Consider the following 20,302-nt stretch of genomic DNA (forward strand, 5'->3'; position numbering starts at 1 on the left):
GTTATACTTCATCTCTTTTATTTTTATACTGTTCTTGACTTCCCTTGTCATCCACGGTCGCCCCTTACTCCCCTTAGAATCTTTCTTCCTCTTTGGAATGAACTGATCCTGCACCTTCTGTATTATTCCCAGAAATACCTGTCATTGTTGTTCCACTGTCATCCCTGCTGGGGTACCTTTCCAGTCAACTTTGGCCAGCTCCTCCCTCAAGGGTCCATAGTCCCCTTTGTTCAACTATAATACTGACACTTCCGATCTTCCCTTCTCCCTCTCAAATTGTAGATTAAAACTTATCATATTATGGTCACTACCTCCTAATAGCTCCTTTACCTCGAGTTCCCTTATCAAGTCTGGCTCATTACACAACACTAAATCCAGAATTGCCTTCTCCCTGGTAGGCTCTAATACAAGCTGCTCTAAGAATCCATCTCTAAGACATTCCACAAACTCCCTTTCTTGGGGTCCAGTACCAACCTGATTTTCCAAGTCTACCTGCATGTTGAATTCCCCCATAACAACCGTAGAATTACCTTTGCGACATGCCAATTTTAACTCTTGATTTAACTTGCACCCTATGTCCAGGCTACTGTTTGGGGGCCTGTAGATAACTCCCATGAGGATCTTTTTGCCCTTACAGTTTCTCAGTTCTATCCATACTGATTCTACATCTCCTGATTCTATGTCCCCCCTAGCAAGTGACTGAATTTCATTCCTCACTAACAGAGCCACGCCACCCCCTCTGCCAAGCTGTCTGTCCTTTCGATAGGACGTATATTCCTGAATATTCATTTCCCAGCCCTGGTCCTCTTGCAGCCATGTCTCTGTTATCCCCACAACATCATACTTGCCAATTTCCAACTGAGCCTCAAGCTCATCCACTTTATTTCTTATACTCCGTGCATTCATATATAATACTTTTAGTCCTTTTAAAGTAATACTTTTACTCCCCTCACCTTTCACATTGATTCCTACTGCACTCGACCATACTCTCCGATCCCCTCCTAATCTTTCTGCCCCTTTAATTCTGTTGTCTTTCTTAACTTTTCTTATTCTTTCATTCCCTTTAACTCCATCCTTATATTTCCCCTCCCCCCCCCGCCCAACTACTTAGTTTAAACACACCCGTGTAGCAGTGGCAAACCTGCCAGCCAGAATGCCGGTCCCCCATCTGTTAAGGTGCAACCCGTCCCCTCTGTACAATTCATCCTTACCCCAAAACAGATCCCACAGGTCCAAGAATCTAAATCCCTGCTTCCTGCACCAGCTCCTTAGCCACACATTCAGATCCCCTATCTCCCTGTTCCCGTCCTCTTCAGCACAAGGAACTGGAAGCAAACCCAAGATAACCACCCTGGAGGTCCTGCTTTCCAGCCTTCTTCCGAGTTCTCTGAAGCCACGCTGCAAAATGTCTCTCATCTTCTTCGCGACGTCATTTGTACCGACATGCACCACCACCTCCGGCTGATCACCTTCTCCCTTGAGGATGCCCTGCAATCGGTCTGTGATGTCCTGGATCCTGGCACCAGGGAGGCAACACACCATCCTTAAATCTCACCTGTTGCTGCAGAAACCCCTATCTGTACCTCTCACTATGGAGTCCCCCTACTACCAGAGAGGATGCAGAGGTGATTCAACACCATGCTACCTAAAATGGAATGTTTCAATAATGAGGAAAGACTGGTTAAGGTGAGTTTGTTTTACTTGTAATGGAAGAAGCCAAGAGTGGATCTGAGAAAGAACTTCTTCACTCAGAAAATGGCTGGAATCTCAAGAATACTACCTGAATGGATGGTGGAGACAAGTACTCTCAACATCTGAGAATTATCAAAATGAGCACTTGAATTGCCAAGACTATGACTGTTGGTTCATAAAAGACTATGAACCAACAGTACTGAACAGGATTTATATAGGATGCAACTTGGAGCTGGCATGAACATGGTGGGGCTGAGCCTATTTCTGTGCTGTATCACTAACTTCAAAATAACATACAAGAAAGAAACTTCATATGACTATGCTCAGTAATAGACATGCTAGAAAAAACATAGGTAAAACATGAACAGAACAAAAGAGTTCAAGTATATTTGAATGGGAATGTGAACATTTTTCTCCCCCACCCTCCAGTATTATCATGGTTCACTAATATTAACTTGTCACCAGTTTTCCATTCTCAGCTGACACAAAGAGACAAAAGAATCTACAGCTGTTCTACAATTCAAAGATAGTACTGCACAATTCAGAAAAAAGCATGATAGCATAAATAAAATCATTTTAATTGTAAACCCAACTGTCACACTACGATTTTTATGACAATAATACCTCAATGGCTAGCTGGTGGAATACCTAATACCACTATCTTTTTTGCATTCAACTCAAGAGAGCAAATGCATAGTCGTAATAGTCTGACAGCTGCTTGTTCTAGGAATAGGATCCCTTTCTTGTACCGTCACTCTTTAGTTTGAGTCCACTGATAACTGACCTCCCACTAGGGAGAGTTTGATATATTATTTAAAAATACACACATATATTCCTCCTCAAACAGACCCAGACACACAGATCAAACATTATCAGCATTCAATCCTGCAACCAGAACAGCTGTAACCAGAACTCAGCTGATCAACCAGCCTGAAAATGGCTGGTACTACCTTCCATTTAATAAGTAATTTCTATTTTATTTAAATACAGATCTATATTCTGTTCTACTCTGCCTTATGGAGCACAACTTACTTTGCAACTCAGCTGTTATAAAGATTACCTTGGTCTTTTAAAATACAAACCAAAATACTCACAGCTTTTTGCATTTTGTGTATGTGCAATCCTGGGCTTCTTCCAAACAGCTTCTAGAGGCATCGGTCAGTATCCCAGTAGTAACTGCATGGTGATCGTGATCATGCTTTGATTACAAAAGCCTGCGGGCTTCAAGCCAAGTGCCTAGGCAGCTTAACAAATGCTCTGCATAGGGTATTTTACATCGTCACTTCTACATATACGCTTACGATTAAAAGCCACAATTCCATGGACACAATTTAACAGACAATATCCATATTATGGATTCCAAGACAAAAATTCTAACAGCCACAATTTGAACCCACCATTCCTGTTTCCTTACAGTTCCCCCCGCTAACCCCTCTGTCATGAACCACCCCCCACTGATTTGGAAAGCTCCATGTATTTTGAATATAATAACGAGATGTCTGGTGCACTGCACACATCAGCCACTATTTTCAGGCACATAAAAGAATAACTTGCACAGAGCAACTTTGAAAGGGATCAGATTACTTCCAGTTTAAATCTAATCCACATTAAGATTTAAGAAGAATATATAGGATAGGGCTATGACTATCTATACTCCAGATAAAAACATTACTTCCATACAGATTTAAATCACCCTTAATATTATATCAATCCAGAGAAACAACAAAATATGAACAGGTTCCATGAAATGACCTCCAGTCACCTCACTGATAAGTACGAATACAAAGATCTCCAGTGAGTCAGATCTTTTACTCACTTACTTTAGACATGCCGACACAGCACCAGTAATTGGGCAGCAGAAGTTGTACAGATTATCTGCAAAAGAGAGGGATGGAGAATTCCGAGCAGACTGCAAAATGACAGAACATTGCAGAAATAAGGAATAAGTCAATTCTGGAGACAACAAAGGCCTGGGCAAGGTTTTCATGAACATGGACAAAGATTGGGGCAGAAGTAGGCAACCTTTGTTTTCATTATTCCAAAATTATATCTCAAATTAAACTGTGCCATACAATTTAGGATAATCAACTGAAATTGTTCTGCATTGTAAATCATTCTAATGAGGCACAGTCCTTTGTTAAGTGCAGTTTAGCTGATATCACTCCGAATGGCCAAGAACAGCATGCACATGTATTCAGAAGTAACACCTTAGGAAAACCAACTCAATATGCTTCTATTCTAATAAAACTCCAGAGAAATCTGTTGGCTCCAATTATTCAAAAATGGACTTTCAAAATATGAAAAGATAAATATTACATAATTAGCCCTCAATACCAAAATTATATCAAAACACTGTTTAATGCAGTGAAATCAAAACCAGCCCTTATTTTTACATTTTGCTCAAGCTCTTTTGTGGTAGATGTCATTTTAATAGAACATAAAGCAGCACAGCACAGAAACAGGCAACTTGACATCTATCGCCTGTACATGGTCTATATACCTTGCCTTGCCCTTTCATGTACCTGCAAATATCCTCTTAATTGTGGCTACCATGTCTGCTTCAACCACCTCACATGGTAATGCATACTCTACGTGTAAAAATAAACTTCTGCCCTCTCATCTCAAAGCTATTCTCTCCAATATTTGTCCATCCCGTCAATGCTGCTCAATTTTATATTCTCCTGTCAGGTTCACCCCCAGACTTCAATGCCCCAGAGAAAACAATCCTAGTTTGTTCAATGAGAACAGTAATGCTAATACTCTAAACCAGATAGCATCCTCTTCTGCACCCTCTCCAAAACCTTTATAGTCTTCTGTAATGCAGTGACTAGATCTGTGCCTAATACACCAAATGTAGCTTACTAAGTTTTATACAGTTGTAACATGATGCTGTCTTTTCCACTCAATTTCCAATGCAGATTGGGAGACCACTTCGCCAAGCATCTACGCTCTGTCCGCTAGAACAAGCAGGATCTCCCAGCGGACACCCAGTTTAATTCCACTTCCCATTCCGATATGTCTATCCATGGCCTCCTCCACTGTCGGGACAAGACCACACTTAGGTTGGATGAACAACCATTTATATTCCATTTGGGTAGCCTCCAACCTGATGACACAAACATCAATTTCTCAAACTTACAGTAATGCCTCCACTTCTCCCCCTCACCTTCACCATTTTCCATCCCCTTAACCCTCTCTCATGTTAACTCCTGCCCGCCCATCACCTCCCTCTGGTGCTCCTCCCCCCATCCCCTTTCTTCCACGGCCTTCTGTCTCTTTCATTAATCAACTTCCTAGCTCTTTGCTTTATCCCTCCCCCTCCAAGTTTTACCTATCGCCTGGTGTTTCTCTCTCTCATCCCCCCACCTTTCAAATCTACTGCTCAGCTTCTTTTTCTCCAGTCCTGCCGAAGGGCTTTGGTCCAAAACATTGACTGGACTTTTTTTTTCCCATAGATGCTGCCTGGCCTGCTGAGTTCCTCCGGCATTTTGTGTGTGTTGAATGTAGAAATCTGCAGCACATTACAGGCCCTTCGGCCCACAATGTTGTGCCGACCATGAAACCTACTCTAGAAACTGCCTAGAATTTCCCTACCTCATAGCCCTCTAGTTTTCTAAGCTCCATGTGCCTATCCAAGAGTTTTTTAAAAGACCCTATTGTATCTGCTTCTGCCACCGTCGCTGGTAGTGCATTCCACGCACCTACCACTCTGTGTGAAAAATGTACCCCTGACATCCCCTCTTGTATCTACTTCCAAGTGCCTTAAAACTATGCCCCCTTATGTTAGCCATTTCAGCCCTGGGAGAAAGCCTCAGGCTATCCACATGATCAATGCCTCTCATTACCTTATATACCTCTATCAGGTCACCTCTCATCCTACAGTGCTCCAAGGAGAAACAGCCAAGTTCACGCTACCTGTTTTCATAAAGAACACTCCCCAAATTGAGGAAATCATGTCTCAAACCTGTTGAGCATTTCTTCAAAGAGGCAACTAAGCAGATGAATGAGGACAGTGAGACAGTGGATGTTATCTATATGGACTTCAGCAAGAACTTTAACAAGGTTTCCTTGGGAAGCTAGTCTAGAATGTTAGATCACAGGTGATCCAGGGAGAGCTGGCTAAGTGGATACATAATTGTGTTGCTCGACTTTCCAGCTTCTCCAGATTTTCTCTTGTTTGTGCTACTCAATACACTGACCAAGACAAGCATGCCATACATCTTCTTTACCACCCTGTCTATTTGTGTTACCACTTTCAGCCGTGGACTTGTATCTCAAGATTCCTTTGTGATAAATGTTCCTAATGTTACCGCCAATCCCCTTACATTTCACTTTCCAAAAAGCAACATCTCACATTTTTCCTGGTTAAACTCCATCTACCATTTCTCCACCCACATTTCCAACTGGTTTATATCTTGCTGTATTTTCTGATAATCTTCTTCACCATCCACAACTCCAGATTTAGATTAGATTATGAGGACACGCAGTCCTCGTTAATTGTCATTTAGTAATGCATGCATTAAGAAATGATACAATGTTCCTCATTGCTCCTCCATTCCTCTGATCCCTCATCCTCCCCTAACCCCACTCTCCCAGAATATCGCAACCCCCCCTCCCTCCTGAGAACTCCCACCCTTCACCCTCCTCTGACCCCATGTCCAACCCTTGCCGTGTCTTCACCATCCCCTCTGACCTTCCCCTCTCTGAGGTAGAACATTCTGTTCTTAGCAAGGGCCTCATTTTTGTCTCCCTCCGTCCACACCTCAGTGAGTTCCGTGCCCGCCATGACGCTGAACTCTTCTTCCATCACCCACGTCTCCGAGCCTACTTCTTTGGCAAGGATTCCCCTCCCCTTACTGAGGACCCCTTCTCCCGTCTTCAACCCTTGTCCTCCTCCTCCTGGGCGCCCCACCCGGGCCTTCTGCCTGCACTCGATCTTTTTATCTCCAACTGTCGCCGAGACATCAACCGTCTCAACTTCACCACTCCTCTCTCCTGTTCCAACCTCATTCCCTCTGAACGCACTGCCCTCCACTCTCTCCGCACTAATCCCAACCTCACCATCAAACCTGCTGACAAAGGTAGTGTTGCAGTAGTCTGGCGGACGGACCTCTACCTCACTGAGGCCAAACGGCAGCTCTCTGACACCACCTCTTACTTACCCCTGGAACAGGACCCCACTAAAAAACATCAAACCATTGTCTCCTGTACCATCACCGCCCTTATTTACTCTGGAGACCTTCCATCCTCAGCCACTAAACTCATAATTCCCACACACCATACCGCTCGGTTTTACCTCCTCCCCAAGATCCACAAGCCTGACTGTCCTGGTAGCCCCATAGTTTCTGCCTGCTCCTGTCCCACTGAACTTGTATCTGCCTACCTGGACTCCATTTTGTCACCCATAGTTCAGTCCCTCCCCACCTACATCCGGGATACATCCCATGCCCTCCACCACTTCAATAACTTCCAGTTCCCCGGTCCGAACCGCTTCATTTTCACTATGGATGTCCAATCCCTATACATCTCCACTCCCCATCAAGAAGGCCTCAAAGCCCTCTGCTACTTTCTGGATAACAGACCTCACCAGTTCCCCACCACCACTACCCTCCTCCAGTTGGCGGAACTGGTTCTCACACTCAATAACTTCTCTTTTGGCTCTTCCCATTTTCTTCAGACCAAGGGTGTAGCTATGGGAACTCGCAAGGGCCCTAGCTATACCTGCCTCTTCGTTGGTTATGTGGAACAGTCTGTGCTCCAAACCTATTCTGGTACTGCTCCCCAACTTTTCCTTCGGTACATTGACGACTACATTGGTGATGCTTCCTGCACCCATGCTGAGCTCATCAATTTCATCGACTTTACTTCTAACTTCTACCCAGCCCTCAAATTCACTTGGTCCATCTCGGACACTTCGTTCCCCTTTCTCGATCTCTCGATCTCCATCTCTGGAGACAGACTGTCCACTGACATCTTCTACAAGCCCACTGACTCTCATAGCTACCTCAACTATACCTCTTCCCACCCCCCCACATGCAAAAATGCCATTCCCTATTCCCAGTTCCTCCGTCTCCACTGCATCTGTTCCGAGGATGAGGTTTTCTGTTCCAGGACATCTCAAATGTCCTCTTTCTTTAAGGACCATGGTTTCCCTTCTGCTGTCATCAATGATGCCCTCACCCGCATCTCCTCCATTTCCCACACTTCGGCTCTCACCCCATCCTCCCGCCACCACAACAGGGACAGAGTTCCCCTTGTCCTCACCTACCACCCCACCAGCCTCCGGATCCAGCACATTATCCTCCGCAACTTCCACCACCTTCAACAGGACCCCACCACTAAGCACATCTTTCCCTCTCCACCCCTCTCCGCTTTCCACAGGGATCGGTCCCTCCCCACGGATCTCCCACCTGGCACTTATCCCTGTAAGCGCAAGTGCTACACCTGTCCCTACACCTCCTCTCTTGCCACCATTCAGGGCTCCAAACAGTCCTTCCAGGTGAGGCAACACTTCACTTGTGAGTCTGTTGGGGTCATCTATTGCATCCGGTGCTCCAGGTGCGGCCTCCTCTACATCGGTGAAACCCGACGCAGATTGGGGGACCACTTCATCAAGCACCTCTGCTCCGTTCACCAAAACAGACAGGATCTCCCAGTAGCCACCCAGTTCAACTCTGTTTCCCACTCCCATTCAGATATGTCCATATATGGCCTCGTCTACCGCCATGATGAGGCTAAACTCAGGTCGGAGGAGCAACACCTCATATACCGTCTAGGTATTCTCCAGCCCCTTGGTATGAACATAGAATTCTCCAACTTCCAGTAATTCCTTCCCCCTCCCTTCCTCTATCCCTATGTCACTCTGCAGCCTCCCCTAGCTGCCTATCACCTCCCTCATGGTCCCGCCTCCTTCTACTACCCATTGTGTGTTTCCCCTATTCCTTCTTCACCTTTCCTGCCTATCACCTCCCTGCTTCCCCTCCCCCACCCCGGTTTTTCACCTGGCACCTACCAGCCTTCTCCTTCCCACCCTCCCCCCACCTTCTTTATAGGGCCTCTGCCCCTTCCCTCTACAATCCTGATGAAGGGTTCCGGCCCGAAACGTCGACCGATCTTTTCCACGGATGCTGCCCGACCTGCTGAGTTCCTCCAGCGTGTTGTGAGTGTTGCTTTGACCCCAGCATCTGCAGATTATTTTGTCTTTACAATGTTCCTCTAGTATGATATCACAGAAACACAAGACAGACCAAGACTAAAAAAACTGACAAAAACCACATAATTATAACATATAGTTACAACAGTGCAAAGCAATACCGTAATTTGATAAAGACAGACCATGGGCATGGTAAAAAAAAAGTCTCAAAGTCTCGAAAGTCCCATCATCTCATGCAGACAGTAGAAGGAAGAAAACTCTCCCTGCCATGAACCTCCAGCGCCGCAAACTTGTCGATGCAGCACCCTGGAAGCATCTGACCACAGCCGACTCTTGAGTCAGTCTGAAAACTTCGAGCCTCCGACCAGCCCTCCAACACCGAGCACCGAGCACCATCTCTGCCGAGTGCTTTGACCCCGGCCCCGGCCACCAAGCCACAGGCAAAGCCGAGGATTCGGGGCCTTCCCCTCCGGAGATTCTTGATCGCACAGTAGCAGCGGCAGCGAAGCGGGCATTTCAGAAGTTTCTCCAGATGTTCCTCCGTGCTTCTCACGTCTGTCTCCATCAAATCAGGATTGTGCACGGCATCCTACTTGACAAATACAGATATCATTCACCGGAGAGGCCACCCATGCTGCATCGTGCTGCCATCTTCTCCTCCTCCTTTTGTGTAATCTGGAAACTTTCTAATCAGATCATCTACAGTTTTGACCAAAATAACTTCCAAACACTAATCCTGGTGGAACACCACTGGTTACAGTCCTCCAGTCAGGCTAACCCTCCAACACTAACTATCTTAATCTTCTGGATCACCCCATCATTAGAGACCTGTCACATGCCCTACTAAAGTCTGCACAGACAACAACCATTACCTTACAATCATCTTCATCACCTCCTGAAATAACTCAATCACGTTCACAAGACATGATCAGCCTCATATAAAGCCATGTTGTCACTATTAAACACATGCTTTTCCATGTAAGTAAATCCCATGTCTGAGAATCCTTTAAAATGGTTACCATACCATTGATGTAAGGTTCACCAATTTATAATTTGCTGGATTATCTAAACAAAGAATCAACATTGACTACTTGAGTCCTCTGGAAACTCATCAACGCTCCAGTAATCTCCTTTCTTGATTCTCTGAATAACCTGGAACAGACCCCATCAGGCCCTGGGCCTTGATCCGTCTTAACATTCTTCAATAGATCCTTCTCCTTGATATCAACATACTCTAGAATATCAGCATACACCAAAATGATCTTACTACCCTCCAGGCCAGCCCTTCTCCTTGATGAATACCAATACAAACCAGTAATTTAGTACCACACGTGCTTCCTCTGGCTTCAGGCACAATTTCCTACTTTAGCCTTGAATGGTCCTACCCTCTCTAGCTACCCTTTGTTCTTCCTCCATGCATAACATGTCTCGCTTATTCCTTAATCCTCTTGTCCAGGACACTACCTTTTAAATCTGTACTCATAAAACATTCACAAACAGAATTTTTCCACTTAAAAGGTTAAATTAAATGAAATCCAATTGCATTATATTTAATTTAATCTTTTCTTTTAATTTCACCCTCCTTTCAAAAATATGCATCTTATTCAATACCATTTTAAATGACATACACCCCATATCGTGTAAAAATCATTGTAATTGATTATGAAATCACAATACATAGGTATTACCATCAGCTTCAAGGTAAGCACAGCCCAGCACATCACACAAACCAATCTTCCATCCTTGGACGCACTTAACACCGCACGCTGTTGGAGCAGTGCTGCCAGGATAATCAAGGACACGATCCACCCAGCCAACACACTTTTTGTCCCTCTTCCCTCCAGGAGAAGGCTCAGGAGCTTGAAGACTCATACGGCCAGATTTGGGAACAGCTTCTTTCCAACTGTGATAAGACTGCTGAACGGATCCTGACCCAGATCTGGGCCGTACCCTCCAAATATCTGGACCCGCCTCTCAGTTTCTTTTGCACTACCTTACTTTCCATTTTCTATTTATGATCTATAATTTAAATTTTTAATATTTACTATCGATTTGTACTCCAGGGAGCATGAAGAGCAGAATCAAATATCGCTGTGATGATTGTACGCTCTAGTATCAATTGTTCGGCGACAATAAAATATAAAGTATAAAGTATCAGATCATGTTACTGGAGGTTCAGAAATATAATCTTGTTTTAATAATTTTCAACCCACAGAAACCTCAAAAAAATCTCCAGAATCATTGAGGTGTAAACCAATTTACATACCATGTATTAAATCACCAACAGACAACCCCATCCAAAGCTATTAGCAAAGCAATAGCTATGTAGACACTAAAAAACTCCAAAATAGTTCAGACACATGACCTTTTATCTCAATTTTTCACTTTTTTGCTTTTCTCACCACAGATGTTGCCTGGCTTGATGAGCACTCCCAAATTCTCTGATCTATTTCAGATTTCCAAAATGTAGTATTTTACTTTCCAAACAACCAGCCAGCGGCTCTATAAGAGCACAGTTTTATATACTTCAACACAGCTGGAGAAGTTGGGATTACTTTAGAAAGAAATGGGGGATAAAAGATATTACAAATGGATTGGCACAATTTTTCAAATATATCATGGAAAAATAATTGTGATACAGTATTTCTGCACACTTACCATAATTTCACTATATTCATGTATCCTTTCAATTTCTCCCTGCAAGGACAAATTTTAAAATTAACCATCATACATCTCAAAAATTGTAAATGAATTACTCCACAGAAAAAGCACATAGGCAAAAGTATGAGAAAGCATACTTAAAACTACATCTTCCTCTTTAAACAGACTGCAGAAGACTAGGTAGCCTATAATATCCAAACAATTGTACAAGTAATACTATAAAACTGTGAAGATCACACACAACCAGAGCCCCTGCTTAGAGGCCAAAATGTACAGGAAATACAAGAACATGGTGGGTTGCAGATTTTCTTTTAAAAACATTGATGCAGAGGAAAAAATAGTTTTGAATATGCATTTATACAGGGATGAAAGTAATACTATTAAAAGGAGATTTTTTCCCCTTTTTTTAAAAAAACATCAGAGAGATACAACCCAGAAAAAAGGCCCTTCGGTCCATCGTCCATACCAACCATCAATCAGATATTTACACGAATCAGACATTAATTCCACATTTTATTCTCACCAAATTATACCAATTACCAAACCACACATATCTGGTTTGTTCATCCTGCGGCATGTGGGAAATCAGGGATACTTCCAGTGTCCCTGACGACTGTGTGTACAGGAAATGTGTCCAGCTGCAATTTCTGGCAGACCGCATTGAGCGGTTGGAGCTGCGAATGAATTCATACCGGAGCATCCGCGATGCTGAGAAAGTCGTGAATAGCACGTTCAGTGAGTTGGCCACACCGCAGGTAAAGGTTACACAGGCAGAAAGGGAATGGGTGCCACTAAACAGCGTAGCAGTAGGCAGCTAGTGCAGGAGTCCCCTGAGGTCTTCTCCCTCCTAAACAGATATACTGTTTTGGATACTGTTGGGGGAGATGTCTCAACCGGGGAAGGCAGCAGCAGCCGAGTTCACGGCACCATGGGTGGCTCTGCGGCACAGGAGGGAAGGAAAAGGAGTGGGAGAGCTATAGTAATAGGGGATTCAATTGTAAGGGGAATAGATAGGCGTTTCTGCGGCCACAAACGAGACTCCAGGAGGGTATGTTGCCTCCCTGGTGCAAAGGTCAAGGATATCTCTGAGGGGCTGCAGGACATTCTGGAGTGGGAGGGTGCACAGCCAGTGGTCGTGGTGCACATAGGTACCAACGATATGGGAAAAAATGGGATGAGGTCCTACAAGGTGAATTCAGGGAGTTAGGAGATAAACTAAAAAGTAGGACCACAAAGGTAAAAATCTCTGGATTACTACCAGTGCCACATGCTAGTCAGAGTAGAAATAGGAGGATATATCAGTGGCCATCAAACTTTACAACTCCTCCCTTGAAGGGTCAGACACCCTGAGCCAATAGGCTGGTCCTGGACTTACTCCTGGCATAATTTACATATTACTATTTAACTATTTATGGTTTTATTACTATTTATTACTTATGGTGCAACTGTCACAAAAACCAATTTCCCCCCGGATCAATAAAGTATGACTATGAATACGTGGCTTGAAAAATGGCGCAAGGGGGAGGGATTCACTAAGGGGCAGAAAACGCTGGTGGGAGTTGTGTACAGGATACCTAACAGTAGTAGTGAGGTTGGGGATGGCATTAAACAGGAAATTAGAAATGCATCCAATAAAGGAACAGCAGTTATAATGGGTGACTTCAATCTACATATAGATTGGGTGAACCAAATTGGTAAGGGTGCTGAGGAAGAGGATTTCTTGGAATGTATGCGGGATGGTTTTCTGAACCAACATATCGAGGAACCAACTAGAGAGCAGGCCATTCTAGATGGGATATTGAGCAATGAGGAAGGGTTAATTAGCAATCTTGTTGTGAGAGGCCCCTTGGGTAAGAGTGACCATAATATGGTGGAATTCTTCATTAAGATGGAGAGTGACACAGTTAATTCAGAAACAAAGGTTCTGAACTTAAAGAATGGTAACTTTGAAGGTACGAAACGTGAATTAGCTAAGATAGACTGGCAAATGATACTTAAAGGGTTGACGGTGGATATGCAATGGCAAGCATTTAAAGATCGCATGGATGAATTACAATAACTGTTCATCCCAGTTTGGCAAAAGAATAAACCAGGGAAGGTAGTGCACCCATGGCTGACAAGGGAAATTAGGGATAGTATCAATTCCAAAGAAGAAGCATACAAATTAGCCAAAAAAAGCCGCTCACCTGAGGACTGGGAGAAATTCAGAGTCCAGCAGAGGAGGACAAAGGGCTTAATTAGACAATAGACAATAGATGCAGGAGTAGGCCATTCAGCCCTTCGAGCCAGCATCGCCATTCACTGTGATCATGGCTCGTAATCCACAATCAGTATCCAGTTCCTGCCTTATCCCCATAACCTTTGATTCCGCTATCTTTAAGGGCTCTATCCATCTCTTTCTTGAAAGCATCCAAGAGACTTGGCCTCCACAGCCTTCTGGGGCAGAGCATTCCATCCATCCACCACTCTCTGGGTGAAAAAGTTTTTCCTCAACTCCGTTCTAAATGGCCTACCCCTTATTCTTAAACTGTGGCCTCTGGTTTTGGACTCACCCATCAGCGGGAACATGCTTCCTGCCTCCAGCGTGTCCAATCCCTTAATAATCTTATATGTTTCAATAAGATCCCCTCTCAGCCTTCTGAATTCCAGAGTATACAAGCCCAGTCGCTCCAATCTTTCGACATATGACAGTCCTGCCATACCGGGAATTAACCTTATGAACCTACTCAATAGCAAGAATGTCCTTCCTCAAATTTGGAGACCAAAACTGTACACAGTACTCCAGGTGTGGTCTCACCAGGGCCCTGTACAGCTGCAGAAGGACCTCTTTGCTCTTATAACCAATTCCCCTTGTTATGAAGGCCAGCATGCCATTAGCTTTCTTCACAGCCTGCTGTACTTGCATGCTTGCTTTCAGTGACTGATGTACAAGAACACCAAGATCTCGTTATACTTCCCCTTTTCCTAACTTGACACCATTTAGATAATAATATGCCTTCCTGTTCTTACCACCAAAGTGGATAACCTCACATTTATCCACATTAAACTGCATCTGCCATGCATCTGCCCACTCACCCAGCCTGTCCAAGTCACCCTGCATTCTCACAACATCCTCCTCACATTTCACACTGCCACCCAGCTTTGTGTCATCGGCAAATTTGTTAATGTTACTTTTAATTCCCTCATCTAAATCATTAATATATATTGTAAACAGCTGCGGTCCCAGCACTGAACCCTGCAGTACCCCACTGGTCACCGCCTGCCATTCCGAAAGGGACTCATTAATCGCTACTCTTTGTTTTCTGTCAGCCAGCCAATTTTCTATCCATGTCAGTACTCTGCCCCCAATACCATGTGCCCTAATTTTGCCCACTAATCTCCTATGTGGGACTTTATCAAAGGCTTTCTGAAAGACAAGGTACACTACATCCACTGGCTCTCCCTTGTCCATTTTCATAGTTACATCCTCAAAAAATTCCAGAAGATTAGTCAAGCACGATTTCCCCTTCGTAAATCCATGCTGATTCGGACTGATCCTGCTACTGCTATCCAGATGTGTCGTAATTTCATCTTTTATAATTGACTCCAGCATCTCTCCCACCACAGTCAGGCTAACTGGTCTATAATTCCCTGTTTTCTCTCTTCCTCCCTTCTTGAACAGAGGGACAACATTAGCCACCCTCCAATCCACAGGAACTAATCGTGAATCTATAGAACATTGGAAAATGATTAAGATCATTAGGTCCCGGGGACTTATCAGCCTTCAGACCCAACAGACTATCCAACACCATTTCCTGCCTAATATAAATTTCCTTCAGTTCATCCATTACCCTTGGTCCTTTGGCCACTATTATATCTGGCAGATTGTTTGTGTCTTCCCTAGTGAAGATAGATCCAAAGTACCTGTTCAACTCATCTGCCATTTCCTTGTTCCCCATAATAAATTCACCCATTTCTGTCTTCAAGGGCCCAATTTTGGTCTTAACTATCTTTTTCCTTTTCACATACCTAAAGAAGCTTTTACTATCCTCCTTCATACTCTTGGCTAGTTTACCTTTGTACCTCATTTTTTCTCTGCGTATTGCCTTTTTAGTTACCTTCTGTTGCTCTTTCAAAATTTCCCAATCCTCCAGCTTTCCACTCGTCTTTGCTATGTTATACTTCTCTTTTATTTTTATACTGTCCATTACTTCCCTTGTTAGCTACATCCTCCCCTTACTCCCCTTAGGATCTTTCTTCCTCTTTGGAACGAACTGATCCTGCACCTTCCTCATTATTCCCAGAAACACTTGCCATTGCTGTTCCTCTGTCATCCCTGCTAGGGTATTGTTCCATTGAACTCTGGCCAGCTCCTCCCTCATAGCACCATTGTTCCCTTTATTCAACTGTAATACTGACACTTCTGAGTTTCCCTTCTCCCTCTCAAATTGTAGATTAAAACTTATCATATTATGGTCACTACCTCCTAATGGCTCCTTTACCTCGAGGTCCCTGATCAAATCCAGTTCATTGCACAACACTAAATCTAGAATTGCATTCTCTCTGGTAGGCTCCAGTACAAGCTGTTCTAAGAATCCATCTCGGAGGGACTCCACAAACTCCCTTTCTTGGGGTCCAGTACCAACCTGATTTTCCAAGTCTACCTGCATGTTGAAATCCCCCATAACAACCGTAGAATTACCTTTGCGACATGCCAATTTTAACTCTTGATTTAACTTGCACCCTATATCCAGGCTACTGTTTGGGGGCCTGTAGATAACTCCTACCCTTAGAATTTCTCAGTTCTATCCATACTGACTCTACGTCTCCTGATTCTATGTCCCCCCTCGCAAAGGACTGAATATCATTCCTCACTAACAGAGCCACCCCACCCCCTCTGCCCATCAGTCTGTCCTTTCGATAGGACGTATACCCTTGAATATTCATTTCCCAGGCCCTGTCCGCTTGAAGCCATGTCTCTGTTATTCCCACAACATCATACTTACCAATTTCCAACTGTGCCTCAAACTCATCCACTTTATTTCTGATACTCCGTGCATCCATATACAATACTTTTAATTCATTACTCCCCTCACCTCCCATATCAATTCCTATTTCACTTGGCCATACTGGATGATCCCTTCTTGAGCTTTCTGCTCTGTTGATTCTGCTGTCTTTCTTAACTTTTCTTATTCTCACTTTCCCTTTAACTCCATCCTTACATTTCCAGTTCGTCCCCTCCCCCCACTACTTAGTTTAAACACACCCGTGTTGCAGAGGCAAACCTGCCTGCCAGAATGCTGGTGCCCCACTTATTAAGGTGCAACCCGTCCCTTTTGTACAATTCATCCTTACCCCGAAACATACCCCAATGGTCCAGGAATGTAAATCCTTGCTTCCTGCACCAGTTCCTCAGCCACACATTCAGATCCATTATCTCCTTGTTCTTGCCCACTTCAGCATGAGGAACTGGAAGCAAACCAGAGATAACCACCCTGGAAGTCCTGCTTTTCAGCCTTCTTCCGAGTTTTCTGAAGTCACGCTGTAGAATGTCCTTCCTCTTCTTCCCCACAAGATTTGTGCTGACATGCACCACCACTTCCGGATGTTCCCCTTCACTGTTCAGGATTCCCTGCAATCGGTCCGTGACATCCTGGATCCCGGCACCAGGGAGGCAACACACCATCCTCAAATCTCGCCTGTTGCCACAGAAACCCCTTTCTGTACCTCTCACTATGGAGTCCCCTACAACCACGGCTCTGCCTGACGTCTGTCTCCTCGGCTTTGCTTCAGCGCCAATTGTTGACTCACAGACCCGACCGCCTCTCAGGCTGGCATCATCTTCTGTCCCGACAGCTTCCAAGAGGGTGAACCTGTTTACAAGAGGCACATCCCCCAGGGTCTCCTGTACTTCAAGCATCCTTTCCTTCCTCGCCTCCCTTATCTCTTCCGGTATCCTCGGTATAATGACCTCACTGTAGGTCCTGTCCAAAAAACTCTCGTTTTCCCGGATGAACCTAAGGTCATCCAGTTGCCTCTCCAGTGCTGCAACACGGTCCTTCAGAAGCTGAAACTGGACACATTTTCTACGGGTGTAGGAGCCAGAGGCACTATCAGTGTCCCTGACCTCCCACTTCATGCACGCAGCACATTGAATCAGCCTAGCGGTCATCTCTTCACCACTTCTCACCCTCTCTAACTGTGGCGTAGTCTCCTCTCTCAGCCTCCTTGCGAAGACTCTCGAGGGGTCCTCACTTGGAGTGAAGCTCGTCCTCAGCCTCTCGAGCCAAAGCCTTCCTACTCTGTCTCCCTCTGTCTCCCTCTACTCCATCGCCCGCTCCGTCAAACTGCTCTCTTTTAAATACTCCCACTGACTCACAGACTGACTTGCACGCACTTATGCAGTCCTATCCCAATCAACCGCCAAGAAAAATGGCTGACTTCCACAAACTGCTCTCTTTTAAATACTCCCGCTGACTCACAGTCATTGAAAGTGGGCATGCAGGTACAGCAGGCGGTGAAAAAGGCGAACGGTATGCTGGCATTCATAGCAAGAGGATTCGAGTACAGGAGCAGGGAGGTACTACTGCAGTTGTACAAAGCCTTGGTGAGACCACACCTGAAGTATTGTGTGCAGTTTTGGTCCCCTAATCTGAGGAAAGACATTCTTGCCATAGAGGGAGTATAAAGAAGGTTTGCCAGATTGATTCCTGGGATGGCAGGACTTTCATATGATGAAAGACTGGATCGACTCGGCTTTTACTCGCTGGAATTTAGAAGATTGAAAGGGGATCTTATTGAAACGTATAAAATCCTAAAGGGATTGGACAGGCTAGATGCAGGAAGATTGTTCCTGATGTTGGGGAAGTCCAGAATGAGGGGTCACAGTTTGAGGATAAAGGGGAAGCCTTTTAGGACAGAGATTAGGAAAAACTTCTTCACACAGAGAGTGGTGAATCTGTGGAATTCTCTGCCACAGGAAACAGTTGAGGCCAGTTCATTGGCTATATTTAAGAGGGAGTTAGATATGGCCCTTGTGACTAAAGGGATCGGGGGTATGGAGAGAAGGCAGGTACAGGGTTCTGAGTTGGATGATCAGCCATGATCATACTGAATGGCAGTGCAGGCTCAAAGGGCTGAATGGCCTACTCCTGCACCTATTTTCTGTGTTTCTATGTTTCTATGGGATGAGGAGGGTGTGCAAGCACCACAAAGGTAGCAGCAGAGGTCAGTACTGAATCCTGATTTCTGGTATAATGAGAATGTGGCTCTACTAGCTGCACCACTGGTCTGTATCTTTGATAATACTGATAATAAATGGTATTGCTGCAGAACATACATCTTGCATTCAGAGTTCTATTTTCAAAATGTATATAAACCCTTGGCCAATCCTACATATCCATCAGATGCACTTGTACTGCCATCATGCAATGGAGAGAAAAGTGGAACAAAATTACAGGCAGACATAGGGGGAATACCGTGGATTCCAGTTAATTGGGCCATCGGTTAATGAGGACATCTGCTTATTTGGGAAAACTCTTAACGAACAGAAACCAATCAAGAAAATAGCCCGTATTCCCTTTGTGTACTTGGGACATTATGCCACTTAATTGGGGCCGGAGACTGTTGCTGAACAGTTTCTAACTATCATCAGACATGTGGCTGTTAGACCTTTATTGGCTACGCAGGCACTGAAAGCGTTGGCGTCAGAGGCCTACCAAAGTTTGAAGTGCGAGTATAAAAAGGGCAGACTCAGGTAAAACCTGTCTTTTTTCGGCAGCTCAGGCAGGAGGAGTGCAAGTGTCAGTGCCAGAGTCCTATGGAAATTGGGTAAGGATAAAAGAAGCTGATTCAGGCAAAGCCAGTTCATTGGGGCTGCGCAGGCACAGACAGTGTCTGCGTCAGAGCCCTAAAATCAGCTGCAAATAAAAGCAGGGTAGGCTCAAGCAGAGCAGCCATTGTCGGAGCGTGCCTGTGAAAGAGTGTGAAGGCTTAGGCTTAACAGGCTTCAATGTGAACAGGTGGAGGCACAGTTAGGAAGATATAAGTGGTTTTTGTTCTTTTTTAGTTTAGTCAGGATGGAATGCTGCTCCTGTCAGATGTGGGAATTCAGGATATCTGATTGTTTCTCTGATGAATACGTCTACGGAAAATGAACCAACTTCAGTACCTAACTGACCAGGTCAGGGAGTTGGGAGCTGGAGTGGAATGTACTCAGGATCATTTGTTCAAAAAAGGTAGTAGGGATAGTCCGGGTAATTATAGACCAGTGAGCCTTACGTCTGTGGTGGGAAAGCTGTTGGAAAAGATTCTTAGAGATAGGATCTCTGGGCATTTAGAGAATCATGGTCTGATCAGGGACAGTCAGCATGGCTTTGTGAAGGGTAGATCGTGTCTAACAAGCCTGATAGAGTTCTTTGAGGAGGTGACCAGGCATATCGATGAGGGTAGTGCAGTGGATGTAATCTATATGGATTTTAGTAAGGCATTTCACAAGGTTCCACACGGTAGGCTTATTCAGAAAGTTAGAAGGCATGGGATCCAGGGAAGTTTGGCCAGATGGATTCAGAATTGGCTGGCCTGCAGAAGGCAGAGGATGGTGGTGGAGGGAGTACATTCAGATTGGAGGATTGTGACTAGTGGTGTCCCACAAGGATCTGTTCTGGGACCTCTACTTTTCGTGATTTTTATTAACGACCTGGATGTGGGGGTAGAAGGCTGGGTTGGCAAGTTTGCAGACGACACAAAGGTTGGTGGTGTTGTAGATAGTGTAGAGGATTGTCAAAGATTGCAGAGAGACATTGATAGGATGCAGAA

The 20,302-nt window shown here is 44.6% G+C and overlaps 1 protein-coding gene across 9 annotated transcripts in view; it reads right to left on the reverse strand.

Moving 5' to 3' along the window:
- The window catches only part of LOC134349452 (uncharacterized), a 420,820-nt gene that overhangs the window by 356,041 nt on the left and 44,477 nt on the right, over positions 1-20,302 (reverse strand). For 5 of the 9 annotated variants that reach the window (XR_010018683.1, XM_063053815.1, XM_063053807.1 and 2 more), the window contains exon 1: positions 2,787-3,055. Coding sequence is in view for 8 of the 9 variants with exons in the window: in XM_063053815.1 (XP_062909885.1) it covers positions 2,787-2,798 (12 nt within the window). In the remaining variant the exon portion in view is untranslated. Of the gene's footprint in view, positions 1-2,786; positions 3,056-11,503; positions 11,543-20,302 lie in introns of those variants that run through there. The other 4 variants (XM_063053823.1, XM_063053798.1, XM_063053832.1 and 1 more) reach the window with 1 other exon arrangement.

This window comes from Mobula hypostoma, chromosome 1, assembly GCF_963921235.1.
Source record: "Mobula hypostoma chromosome 1, sMobHyp1.1, whole genome shotgun sequence".
In the NCBI taxonomy this organism is placed as follows: Eukaryota; Metazoa; Chordata; class Chondrichthyes; order Myliobatiformes; family Myliobatidae; genus Mobula; species Mobula hypostoma.